Raw genomic sequence first — 14,212 nt, forward strand, 5'->3', positions numbered from 1 at the left:
AAACCGTTGGAGATTCAAAGCCCGACGGTTTTGATAAAAAACTTACATAAACGAGAGCATATTTTACTATATCGTGGTTATAAAATTATTTTTGTCAATAAATCTTTTAATAATTATAATATATATCAAGCTTTTAGATAAAATATATTTTTCAAGTAACTAAAATAACTCTATTTTACGCATTATTTCAACAACAAAAAAACTCTATTTAACGCATTAAAATTTGTACATGTTTTATTTATTTTCAGATTTGTTTATTACTGATCTATTTGATTTTAATAATAATATAATTATATTTTATTATAATAAATATTTTCATTATTAGTTATCATATAATCGTATTATAATATTTGCTCAATTTAATATGCGTGTTGTGAGTATAAAAATAATGTTTAAAGAATCAATATTTTTTTTAATCATGGCTGCAATAATTCTTCTAGATTTAACAAATAATAAGGAAATTTAAAATTTGTAATCAATAATTATTAAAATGGAAACATAAAGTTCAAAAATATTGCATATTCGTTTTTCAAAGAGGAAAATTTTAAAATATGTACGCAGTTGTGCTTCTCTAATAATGTGCTATATTGATTACCTTAATTAATCGACCATTGTGTGCATCCCATAAAGTGTGAGCTCGTGCAGGTGCAGTTGAGTGACGTATGTTATATGTGCTCGAAACTATATGTTGTTTCACTTTCCCCAGGTTCTTGAATAGTTTGTATCTTTTATGAAAAGTTTGGAGTTGTGATATTGTCTACGTTGATCATTTATCGAGCCATGCCTACCTCAACTGAACGGCAGAGGGCTCCAGTCGTGCTTTGCATTAGAACTCTCTGCCTCTGGTACACAGTCAATCTCACTCCTCCTACTTGAATTCACAACCCGGGGTCATGTTCATATCACATACTAGACTTTAAAAAATGAATATTTTTCTTTGCACATGTCTAGTTTTGGATGAGTATTTGACTCTGTCGTGCAGTCATTATTGCCAAAACCGAGGCCACTCTTGTCTCCAAATGGTTTTTGCTCTCGCATCTCAGTTGTTAAAACTGAAGACTTATTTTAATTTTTTTTATCAGCTCGGTCAGACTTAGATTCTCTTATTTTGACATCTGACTCTCAGCTTGTATCTTATCATTCTCAGACTTGAGCTTAGCAATTTATGTCTCAAAACTAATCTTCTCAACTGACTGTTCCCAACTAGACTCAGTCGATGTGTTTGACAGTTCATTTTGCTTTTCTTTAGCTTATTCGAATGACAGGAACAGTCTGTTGTACTCATCAAACATTTCGTTTCATGCAGCAATTAGCTTATCTCGTGTAAAGTTATTAGAGCTAAAGTCAAATACCCGAGCACTGGTTGATGGTTGATCATCATATGCCATGAGACACTTCCCACCCTCACTAGAACTGGTGGAACAATGTGATTTTGAGGATTCACTGTCACTATCAGCACACTCGTGTTCATGTTTCTTCTTGCAAAACTTATTCTCTTCCTTGGATCTTCTCCTTCTCTCGATTGGCCTTTTTCCTCTCTCGATTGATCTTTGTCATCTTTTTTAGGTTTTGTGCAGTCGACTATGAAGTATCCAGTTTTGCCATGAGTTTCTTAAAACGTCGGATGTTTTGGAAAAATCCTTAGCAATATTTGTCGACGATTTTTTAAAAACCGTTACCAAAGTTGCTACAATTTTTTAAAAAACAGTCGGGCCACTGTCCTATAGTTATATTCAATTGTAGCAATGTGCGGCAATTTTTTCCGTGGCAAAAACTTTGGCCAAGATCCAACGATTTTTAATAACCATCTCAAAGCAATGCGAAGAGACAATTTTTAACGTTTTTTTAGAAACGTCGCAAAATCGTTTTGCGGCAAATTACGTCACAATTAATCCTATTTTTTTTAGTGTTTAGAGATCAAAATATTTTCACAACATGTGTAAAACATAAATATTATATTTTCACAGCATATGAAATATTGTAACGTTTATGAAATTATGATTATGATGATGATTATTATTATCATCATCATTATCATCTATACAATACAATGTAATAACGCTTGAACCCTTAGAATAATGGATGGACAAAATATTCATTATTACCTATAACCACCGTCTTTCAACTTATTTTTCAATTTAAAAACATAAAATATTTAAATTATTTTTAGATGTAATATAAACTATTTATGACGTGAAAATCGAATTCGCGTGCGTGGATTACTAGTTTTTTTTTATGACGTGAGAACCCGCAGCCGCTATCTTTCGGTGCGCTCTGGGTGGGTTAGTCTATGCTACACCGGGAGTGTTTCTCCCCCTATTTAAATACCATTAGATCATGTGGGATCCATATATTTTTATGGAAATTGACATATGTCTTGATGATCCAATGGTTGATATTTGACCACATCATGGGGAGAAGTACTCCAGGTGTAGCATAAAATAATCCGCTTTGGGTAAACCTCAGACTAACGCAGCCTGCAAACTATGCTAGTCAGGTAAATAACACTAGGCAAGCCCTGTGTGACAGACTAGTCCAAAAAGATGTTGACAGAGGAATCGAGCTCATAAGACCAAGAGTTCACCTACTCCAAGGATGTAACTGATATTTTGGAAGACTTTTTGGGGGTTATGTGTAATTTACTAAACGAAAACATTTGCAATTTCATTTATACACAAGTTATAAGATATAGCTAAAACCATGTAAAAAAAAAGGGAAAAAAAAGAAGCTAAAACCCTAATAACCTACCAAGGGCCATATTCATTCGTCCGTACTCCCTCTCCTTCTCTCCGCCTCCGGTGACGATGGAAGGTGTGGATATGGAGCCGGCGCATCCATCAGAAGACTTATGCAATGAAATTCTTTCTCAATTCAACAACCCCGCCAACGACCACCATCTCCACATATGTGCCGCCGTCGGCGCCATGTCACAAGAACTCAGAGACCAAAATCTCCCCACCACACCCATCGCCTACTTCGGCGCCACGTGCTCTTCCCTTGATCGCATATGCTCTTCCGAATCCGAACCCCCTGGGCACCTCCTCGACTCCCTAACAACAATTCTTTCCGTCGTGCTAAACAAACTGCCCTCTGTTGTTCTCAAGACCAAGTACGGTTATTTGTCTGAGCTTCTGGTTCGGGTTCTCAGAGTGAAATCTGTGGGGGTTAACGGTGTCGTGCCGGGGTTGAAGTGCGTCTCAAGGTTGTTGGTCGTGAGGGAAAAGGTCGAGTGGGCTGACGTGGCGCTTTTGTACGGTGTCCTACTCGGTTACATTACGGATGATCGGCCTAAGGTCAGTAAATTATCGTTTCTAGCACTTGTGGATATCAGCATTTTTGCTTATCATCAGATATTTGCATTTTAGGCGGTTCTGTTTTTGGTGCGAATAAGAGGATAGAATGCAGTTCGATTGAAAAAGTTAAAATCTTTTTTGTATCTCGCGCTGGATGAATGATACCAAATTATGTATTGACAGAGATTTAGAGGTTTGGTAGAAAAGGGAACCATAGAACTCAAGTCTTCATGTACTTAAAAAACTGAAGGCCACTTTTAAATACGTTTTCAGTGTAGAGATTGTAAGTCCACGATGAAGTGCAAGACAATGAACGTTTATTTTCACTCATATTCTATGATTTATTTTCTATTGCTTTCAATGGTTTGTGTTGCATTATATTGGACGAATTTTTTTGAAACATTCAGATTCTCGATGCCCTTAGGCTCTACAATACGTGAAAGCTTTAGTGCTCCTTGCACTTGTAACATCTACGAGTTGTTTGTTGTGGTCCCAGTGGGGTATCGATTAGTCCAGTGTTTGTTATGCCATTCCTTGTTCCATTTAATATTGACGAGTTCGATAGGTAATAAGTAAGTAAAATACATGTTCTTTTATTGTCTTTAATTTTGTCACATTCTTACTTTAAGTATTGAATGTGGAACTTTTCGACAGTACATGCTAATATTTTGGATTTTGACGCAGTATCAATGGCTGATTTATTGATTGACTTTCTTGTCTGTTCGCTGTTAGTGTAACAAGTCAAGGCTATACTTTAAATCTAGTAAGCATGCCTGATTTTTGTTTGTGATGTTTTGAGGATGGATTCCTTTTCTATTGAGTTGGAAATTTCATCTCTTTTTAAATTATTATCAAGTTTTTAAATGACATTTCTGCCCCGGATTGACATTTATGTTACATTTTTGTTTGCTTTGAATAAAGGATGAATCATCTTCTGAATATTTCGTATGGCTATGATGATCATGTTAGATTTTAGATCCTAAAGGATGAAACATACGCTAAAAAATTATTACAAGATCTTATTGACTGTCTGTTTGGATGACAAAATACAGGTTAGAAAGCAATCACAGTCATGTCTACACGATGTCTTAGAATATTTACGGTTAGCGCCTGGGCTTGCACCATTGTTGACACATGCAAGTGAAGGATTTACTAATATCTTTGAGAGGTCTCTTCTTCTTGCTGGTGGATCAAAGACCAATACTTCAGAAGGTTCCAAAGGAGCACAGGAGGTCCTTTATCTTCTTGATGCTCTTAAATCCTGTCTTCCATACATGTCGTCAAAGTCCTCAAACAACGTCTTAAAGTATTTCAAGACTCTGTTGGAGCTGAGACAACCTATGGTTACTAGTCGCATAACCGATGGTCTGAATGCACTCTGTCTCAGTTCTACTGGGGAAGTTTCTGGAGAAGTTCTACTTGATCTTTTGTGCTCACTAGCTACTTCGCTCTCTAGCAATGAGTCATCTGCTGATGACATGACATTTACTGCTCGCTTGCTGGAAACTGGGATGAAAAGAGTTTATTTGCTTAACAGACCGATTTGTGTGGTTAAGCTTCCAGTTGTATTCAATGCACTAAAAGGTTATTTTTATTGTCGCATTTTTAATTTGTTAATCTATAATATAGTATGAATGGGAAACCGCTCAACTTTTCTAATTTTATTTGTATTTTGCTTTGGTTATTAACTATGGCCATTGTTGCTTAAGGATGCACTTAAATTGTTTGGATTTTTCAGATGTTTTGGCTTCTGAACACGAGGAGGCCTTGGTTGCAGCAGTGAAAGCGCTTAAGAGCTTAATACATGCGTGCGTTGACGAAAACCTGATCCAACAGGGTGTCGATCAGATCACAGCCAATATCAATGTCAGCTCTAGGAAGTCTGGTCCGACTGTCATTGAAAAAATCTGTGTAACAATTGAAAGTGTGCTCAGTTATCATTATGCTGAAGTCTGGGACAAGTCATTTCAAATAGTATCAACTATATTTGACAAATTAGGTAGTGGCTCTTGTTTAGCTCCCCGAACAGGCCATATTTATTAAGAAATCTAAGTTATGGAACCTACTTGTTTCATGATGCCTTGAAAATTTGTTGATTTTTCACATGCATGAGTAACTTTGTGGGTTTTACTGATACAAGCAAATATGCTTTAAAGTTTTCCTTGCTTATTATTTTCTCAATTCATTTTATGTTCTAAGGATGTTTTACTTACACCTTTCCTTGAGTATCATTAGTGCGGTGTTTTTCTTTTTGAATTGCTGTGCTGTCCATAGGTAGAAAAATCCGTTTAATTTGAAATTTGGTCACACTTGACACTACTCAATTCGCAGGTAAAAATTCTTTCTTCTTCTTAAAGGAAACACTGAAGAGTTTAGCAGACATGCAGAAGTTGCCTGATGGGGACTTCCCTTTCAGGAAACAGGTAGTTTTTTGGGATTTAAAGCATGTATGCGTTTTTGGTGTTTCTGGGCTTTACCGATTGTAGTCACTCGTACAGCCATGATTATAACAGCAACTTGTTCAAGTAGTTGTCAAAAGATTCACTCTGCCATCTTTCGTCCTCTCTGTCTATTGTTGCATGTAGCAAGTTGGCTAAACTTTGTTTTTGTTCAGAAATACCTCGTACTTAGAAATTAATAGTATTTTATGTTCGATTTCCATATGTGTCTGTTTTGTGTATTTGGGTTCTGTGGTTTGTTCCAGGATGTTTGCATTTATCATGTGCTATGTGAGCATATTTGAAACATTTTTTATGTCTGTTATTATTCGTGAAAGTTTGGGAACACTGTACTTTAAGTAGCGAAGGTGGTATCTTCTTGCATAAATTTTTGTTATGTTTTTAGAGTTTCTGGACATGGATGCTAATTGTTTATCTCCTTATTCGCTTGCTGTCTGAATATTTCAATCTGTATACTATTGATTGGCAGTTGCATGAGTGTGTTGGATCAGCTCTTTGTGCCATGGGGCCTGAGACTTTTTTGAGTCTTGTACCTTTTCAATTGGAAGTCCAAGAGCTATCTGAGGCCAATCTTTGGCTGTTTCCAATTCTGAAACAGTACACAGTTGGGGCTAATCTAAAGTTTTTTACCGAGTCAATTTTACCCATGGTTGCAGCAATGAAGCAGAAATCTGCCATGGTATTGTTGCCTTTCAGTGTAATTTTATATCTATACGTAGTATTTTTCGTCGGTACCGAAAGTGCAATTTTAATTTCAGCTTGAGCAAGAAGGCAAAATTTATTCAGCTAGGACCGTTGATGGAATTGTGTACTCTTTGTGGTCGCTGCTACCCTCGTTTTGCAACTACCCTGTGGATATGGCTGAAAGTTTCAAGGGTTTAGAGAGTGCAGTATGTACTGTTCTTCGTGAAGAACCAGATATTTCTGGGATTATGTGCTCCAGCTTGCAGATTTTAATTCGACAGAATAAGAGAATTTTGGAAGGAAAAGATTTAAGTTCGAACAATGAAATCACCATAGCAGAAGAGCGGGCCAAGGCCTTGTACACTTCACATGTTGCAAAGGCCAACTTGAGTGTGTTGCGATCCTCTGCTCGTGAGTTGTTGTCTGTTCTTTCCGGAGTGTACTTTAAATCTTCTAAAGCTAATGGTGGTGTTTTGCAGGTATTCTGATTTGTTTTCATATTTTTCTTGGGAAAATCTACTTGATTTCATGGAATATTATTGGTTGAAGTTGAATGATGTGGAATTAGATTATTGATGTATGGTTATGATATAAATCTTTGGCATCTGATGCTTCGAAGCTTGTAAATGAGGAAATATTGTAGTGTATCATCGACTCAAATTTTAAGAAATTTTGACCTCGATCAAACTGGCTTTTTGTTGGTACTTTAAAAGTTATGGCTTTCTTACAGAGCACAATTGGTGAACTTGCTTCAATATGTGATAAAGAAGTGGTCACGAGGTTTTTTAAGACTACGATGCAGAAGCTTCTAAAGGTCACCCGAGAGGCTGGCAAGTCAGGGAACTCCAAAGATTCCAATTTCATGCAGGTTGACAGCACATCTGATGAAAAATCCCTGTCTGTAGCCAGGTGGCCTATTTGATCTGTCTCTGATCTATCATTATTTTGCAATTACTTTCTTGATAATTTGGTGCTTCAGGTAATAAAATGGAATGTTGCTGTATAAGGATTTGTATATATTTTGTGTATAGGGCACAGTTGTTTGACCTCGCGGTTTCACTTTTGCCTGGCTTGGATGCCAAGGAAATTGATCTTCTCTTTGTTGCTGTTCAACCTGCATTGAAGGTTTGTCTGCATTCCTACTGTCCGTGCATGTGTAGGATAAGAATATCTCTGTGTTAATAGTGATCGTGTAAATCAAAGTGTTGCTATATTTCAGGATTTCGATGGCTTCGTTCAGAAAAAGGCTTACAGAGTGCTTTCTTTGGTGTTTAAGGTAGTGTATTAAGCTAACATGTAGTACCAGTAACTTTCATATTGTAACTTGTGACTTTTTGTGTTTAATGTAATAATACTGGTATGGTAGGAAAATCAAGATTTTCTATTAATATTATGCACCAAAAATTGTTTTCCATTACAAACGGATGATAAAACAGAGAGATTATAAGTTTTAAATGATTTTTTGTTAATATTATCATCAATATTAATTAATTCTTGCAGTATTTTGTGAGATTTTGTTCAAGGTGCCATGTTCATTCTATTCCATAATATCTCTTTCCTATGTATGTCAGTAATGTGGGGTATATGGCTGTGCATGGGTTGAGAATGATAAAACTAGCTCTCTGCCATTTGTGCTTATTGAGCTGCTCTTGAACTATTTTTCATACTTTTTATTTAATGCGTAAAGAGTCTTTACCTAATGGAACTGATTTATATAACGTCTTCCAGAAATCATGTGTAACACTACCTTATGTGTTAATGTTTGATGTGTGCAAACAATTATAATGTATATATGTACTTCAAAAATATTAATATTGTAGAAGCCTATTAAATTCAATAGTGGCTGGTGAAAGCGGTCTCATTTTCAGAGACCCCACTGGGTTTCTCGCTGTCCCGCCGCTTGTTCATTATATTATCAAATTGACATCCAATATACCTACTAAAAGTTAAAGCCAATGAGTATGCTGCTACGTGTTTCTTAATTCGTATCAGATGAACTTCCACAATTTTCTTGATTGGCATAATGGGCTAACTTTTATATGAATTATCATCCGTGTTTCTGGATAGTGACACAATTGATATCTAATGACAGTTCTCTGATGACTTTATTTCAAGAAGGCATGAAGAGGTGTTGAGTTTGATGATTGAAGTGCTGCCCTCTTGTCATTTTTCAGCTAAACGCTACAGACTTGACTGTTTATTCTTCTTGATCATCCATGCTTCTAAGGTAACAGGGACACTGGTGATATTTTGTTAGGATTCTGCTTACATCAGAAGCTAATCTGTACTATATGGAGACTATCTTTCGTGTATGTCACATGTTTTGCATGCGTACCAACAGGATGGATCTGAACAGAGAAGGCAGGAAATTACTAGTTCTTTCCTTACTGAAATCATACTCGCATTGAAAGAGGTACCGCCCAATGTTTTTCTGAATGGCCACTTCGTACCAAGCTTTTGTTCCTATCTAACAATGACTTAACATCAAAGGAGCAACTTACCCTACGTGTTCATTATTCCTACAACTTGTAACTACTAGAAGTGATTATCACATCACCTGCTCTTATAAAAATGAAAGATGGAAGAACGGGAAAAATATTTTGATTTTCTTGATTGCACCTTAAGTATAATTTTTTGGTCTTCGTGTGATATTCTTAATTCTTCCGTATATCTGCATTGAGCAAATTATTTTCAGCTTTAACCAATGCTTGAAGTTGCATATATATGAGATTTCCCTGCCCTTGCGTGACTGAATCGTGTCATTTTTTCGACCGAGGTCTTCTCAATCTTTGGTAGTCCTGTACCTGTAATTGCAACTTGTTTTAACAGAACTAAAATCCTACCAAACAAGGGCAATGCCAGAGTAGCACATGGAAGTTCTATTTATTTTATGTGGAATTGGAATCTCTTTTGGCAATGGCTATAAAGTGGCTGTTAATACTTCATTGTACTTCTTAATTTGATATACTTTGCGTTTAGTGAGATAAAATTTAATTCTGGGGCTGCTGACAGTGCTGATCGATTTTTTATTTGCTAGGCTAATAAGAAAACAAGAAATAGAGCTTATGACATTCTAGTCCAGATTGGTCAGGCATGTGGTGATGAAGATAGCGATGGCGAAAAGGATCATTTATACAAATTCTTTAGCATGGTACAGAAATATGAAGTTTGGGAGATCTATGACTGATTATCTTCATTTGTGTGATCATCTTAATTTGCTTGGTTATAGGTTGCTGGGGGCCTCGCTGGTGAGACCCCTCATATGATCAGTGCTTCTATGAAGGGCTTAGCTCGCTTGGCTTATGAGTTCTCTGATCTGATCTCTGCCGCGTACAATGTTCTTCCTGCTACATTTCTCCTCCTGCAAAGGAAAAACAAAGAAATAATTAAGGTCCACCTCATTTGTGATCATTTTTTCCAAGCAAATAAATATTATTTATTATCCACTTGTAATTTGGTGCCTTTGGTTCTGAATATTTGTCTTTATTTCAGGCTAATTTAGGATTGCTGAAAGTATTGGTGGCCAAGTCGCAAGCTGAAGGCTTGCAGACACACTTGCGAAGCTTGGTCGAAGGTCTGCTGAATTGGCAAGATAGCACTAGAAATCATTTCAAGGCTAAGGTAAAGTGTTTGCTCATTTGGTCCATTACTCAGTATTTGAGGTCCTTCTGATTACATTGAATTCATGCTTCTGATCCAAGAAGTGCTAATGGGTATAATGAACTGAAATTAAGTTTTGAGTTTTGCTTCCTTTTGCATTGGGATTTTCATGCGTGTAGCCATGTATTGTGGTTAATTTTCTAGCTTTACGTATTTGTGTAGGTTAAATTACTCCTTGAAATGCTTGTCAAGAAATGTGGACTGGATGCCGTGAAGGAAGTCATGCCTGAAGAGCATATGAAACTTCTGACTAACATAAGAAAGGTTGTCAAGAATTCCGGGAAAAAGAATAATCTTTTATGTCTGGGCTTATAGTTTTATGCTTAATCACTTCTACTAAATGCAGCTCAAGGAGCGAAAAGAGAGGACAAGATCTGCTAAAACTATAGAAAGCAGGTCCGTTGTATCGAAAGCAACTACATCCAGGTATGGTTATCAATTGTGCACATGACTAGTTGGGAAGAAGATACAGTAAAATGTTTAAATGTTTGAATTTATGCTTCCTATGTCAACTAAAAGTGTGGTCTTAATTATCCTGAAATTTGGACAAACCATTTTATGCTTATGATATATGTATATGTAAATGTCCAGGAGATTTAACGCTGTATCTACCTTGGCATCTGAATAGAAGCAGGCGTTACTTTGGAGTATGATAATCTTGGAAATTTAATTATGTTATTCGACCCATCAAAGAAAATAATTGTGCTATTGTGGTTTGCTTCTGGAAACACGCTACTCATAAACTCTATTAGAATCCACTAATCTGTAAAAATGGCTAGCAATTTTATTTTTCGCAAATGCCCTGTGAACTGTCCATGAACCTCATAATAATGAATCTGCATTTGCCATCTCAATTTGTGAGTTTAGATAGTACCTTACTACCTTTTACTTGTCAAGTATGGCATTAATCATCTGCTATCATGGGAGAATATGACTCGACTCCTGGAGATCAATAATTACTGAAAGGCTTCACTTGTACACCCTGAGATTTGCCACTAGAACAAATATGAAATAGTCTCTAAGATGACCGGCTACAAGGACCTTTAAAATTTACTTGAAAAATGAATTTGACATTCTGCTGGTTCTATTTTGTGTTACCATCACACTCATAATTTTATTTATGTTCTCATTTATTAATTCATTAACCTTGTGTGCAGGAAAAGTGGTTGGAATCATACAAAAATATTTTCTGATTTTGACGAGGAAACAGGGAGCAGTGGTGATGAATTTGCTGATAAAAGAAGTTTTTCCAGCCTTCAGAGTGGGTATTCATCAAAGTTGCAATCCAAAGCTTCTTTTCAGTAAGTTGGTGGATATTTGTATCATTCTTTATCTATCATAATTATGTAGGACCAATGTTTTGGATTTGTTTTCGGATTTGACAAGCAACATAACTTGATCAGATCCAAGAGAAAACGTAAAGCAGCAAAGAGCTTGCAAGAAGACTTCCTAGACCAATTAGATGAGGATCCCCTTGACTTGCTTGATCGTCAGAAGACACGGTCTGCTCTTAGATCATCAAAGGTACTTGAGAAGAAGTCTGAGTCAGACGATGAACCAGACATAGACGCTGAAGGGCGTCTAATCATTCACGAGAGTGGAAAGAAAGAAAAGGGAAATAGGGAACAGAAACGAAGGTTGTCCTCTGACACTGAGGTAGATGATAGGAGTGAAGCTGGAAGTCTTTTGTCTGCAAGCTCGAGGAAAGCTCAAAAGCGGAGTAAAACATCGGATTCTGGGTGGTCATACACGGGTAAGGAGTATGCTAGCAAAAAGGCAGGTGGTGATTTAAAGAGGAAGGACAAGCTTGAACCTTACGCATACTGGCCACTTGACCGTAAAATGGTGAGCCGAAGACCCGAGCATCGGGCAGCTGCCAGGAAAGGAATGGCAAGTGTAGTTAAGTTAACCAAGAAGCTAGAAGGGAAAAGTGTTGTTAATGCTCTTTCCATTAGAAGAACTGTGTTCAACAAGGGCAAAAAGAAAGGCAACCAGAAAAAAGTTTGAAAGGAGCAGAAGGCATGGTTTTGGACAATAGATGCTAACTCTGCCGAGCTGGTCCGCATGTCAATTTTGATGATAGGAACACAATGTATAAAAAATTTTGTCTGCATTATGAGAATTATGTTTGGCCACAATTTTTTGGGATTTGCTTTTTCGGAATATTGGGTCTTGGTATGAATATTGTTGGCATTTGGATCTTAAAAGACGGAGTGTAAATGTATTATGTATACGAGTAGTCGAGTATATCAAATGCTTACTCTTTCATATGCGCAATGTTTTGGGAGTTTGGGAGCGATGGGTTCTTTTTTTTTTTTTTTTTCGCGATGTAACTTACCAGTCCTCAAGCCGTGGACAGAAACTAGTCTAGAGTCTAAACGCCATTGTGGAGTTAGTACATACTGTGCATTTGTATCGATTGAAGCTGCAATGATAAAGTCAAATGAGGGACTAGTCTATTTCTCGTGGCAGGTTTTAATTAATTTGAAGATTGAAAATATAGTATATATATATAAAAATAAAGCTCCAACTCTCAGAAATGTCTGGGTGGTGTAGTTGGTTATCACGCTAGTCTCACACACTAGAGGTCCCCGGTTCGAACCCGGGCTCAGACATTAAATTTTTGCCCCCTTTTTTCCTTCTTTCGGTATTTTTCAATTATCCATCCACTCTGCCTTGACTTGACACAAGATACACGTGCATACATTGAAAGTTTTGCGTAATATTTTTGTATAAAAAACTCTAATGAAATTTTTAAAAAAATTAATTTTTTTTTATGTTGTAGAAGAGATGATCATTTAAAAATTTAAAATTGTAGAATTAATTTTATTTATTTATTTATTTTGATAAAGAATTAATTTTAGAAGAATGTTATTTATACTCCAAAAAATGTTAATCACACTCCACTTCATACATTTATTTTATAGATTGACAGTACTATCCTTACATGTTCTTTCCTAATTTTGTGATGGCAATCTATCCTTTTAAATTTCACACACTTTTCCTATTTCATTTCATTTAATGACAAAATATTATATTTAAAATAAAATATAAAATACAAATTTCATATATAAAAAAGAAACTAATTTTCAAATTAGAAAATATTTTATATCATAAATAATCTTTAAATATCTCGCATTATTATGAAATATTTTATTTTAAAAATATCTCAAATAAGTTATGGCACTAAAAATTAATAGTATATTGCTTGATTAGATTACCAATTAAATTAAATATGTTTAATTTATTTCAAACAAATAACATCAAGTTAATATAATTTAGTAAATGAAGATAATTTATTTATTTATTTTAAAAACGGTATAATTAATACGTGAACAAAAAAAATATTTCCATCTAGAACTTTATCAAATTTTTTATTGTATTTTAAAATTTTTTAATTAATTGAAATAAAATTAAAAATAATTTTAAAATAAAAAATAAAGTATGAAATAATTAAATCGGTTAATTATAAGTATATCTTTATTCAATATTTAATACTAGATGATTACTTTGATTACTCATATGAAATTTCGATAGAACCAGATATAAATATAAACATATTAAAAATTTACAATTAAAGTAAAATTGTACAAATTTTGATTCTATGTACTATTAAATTAAAATATCAAAGCTTTGAATAATATATAAGACTAATAGTTAATATGAAAAAGTATATATAAGTTAAGTTATGGAGGATCAATCAAAATCTTGTATATAAAAATATATATATAAGGGTATATTTGTCAAATAATTAAATAAAAATGTAAAATGGAGTGTGATTAACACTTTTTGGAGTGTAAATAACACTCATCTTAATTTTATTTGGATATGCCAGTAATAAATTATATATAAATTTATTAACAAGTTCTTTTATGATATTTAATAATTTAAAAAGAGTGGTATTTTTTATTTGTCAAAAAATACATATAATTACTACAAAATTACTCTAAATACTTTTACGAATTACGAGTGCACGGGTCTAAATTTTCTCCTTTTTGAGAGCACCGACTACACCTCTCTCCTACATAAATCACGAGTCTAGTCATGAATCACAACCTTTAACTAGTGTTCGGTAGAGCATCCAGAAACCAATTATCAGCTTTTTTTATAACAAAA

The 14,212-nt window shown here is 35.0% G+C and overlaps 1 protein-coding gene and 1 non-coding gene across 2 annotated transcripts; both read left to right on the top strand.

Annotated features, from left to right (window-relative positions):
- The first annotated feature begins 2,722 nt into the window (after nt 1–2,722).
- On the top strand, nt 2,723–12,366 carry LOC140881399 (uncharacterized). The gene is made up of 18 exons (XM_073286683.1): nt 2,723–3,293; nt 4,346–4,877; nt 5,032–5,292; nt 5,625–5,716; nt 6,222–6,431; nt 6,511–6,915; nt 7,167–7,345; nt 7,468–7,561; nt 7,656–7,712; nt 8,529–8,663; nt 8,778–8,849; nt 9,474–9,587; nt 9,666–9,827; nt 9,929–10,057; nt 10,259–10,360; nt 10,443–10,522; nt 11,254–11,397; nt 11,500–12,366. Exons 1-18 carry the CDS (start codon nt 2,805–2,807, stop codon nt 12,101–12,103), a joined length of 3,861 nt encoding a protein of 1,286 aa, XP_073142784.1. The 5' UTR covers nt 2,723–2,804; the 3' UTR covers nt 12,104–12,366.
- Nucleotides 12,367–12,637: 271 nt separating this feature from the next.
- Nucleotides 12,638–12,711, top strand: TRNAV-CAC (transfer RNA valine (anticodon CAC)). Its single transcript has one exon. It is a non-coding gene; the product is annotated as a tRNA-Val (tRNA).
- The last annotated feature ends 1,501 nt before the right edge of the window (nt 12,712–14,212 follow it).

Source organism: Henckelia pumila, chromosome 2 (assembly GCF_033568475.1).
Source record: "Henckelia pumila isolate YLH828 chromosome 2, ASM3356847v2, whole genome shotgun sequence".
NCBI lineage: Eukaryota > Viridiplantae > Streptophyta > Magnoliopsida > Lamiales > Gesneriaceae > Henckelia > Henckelia pumila.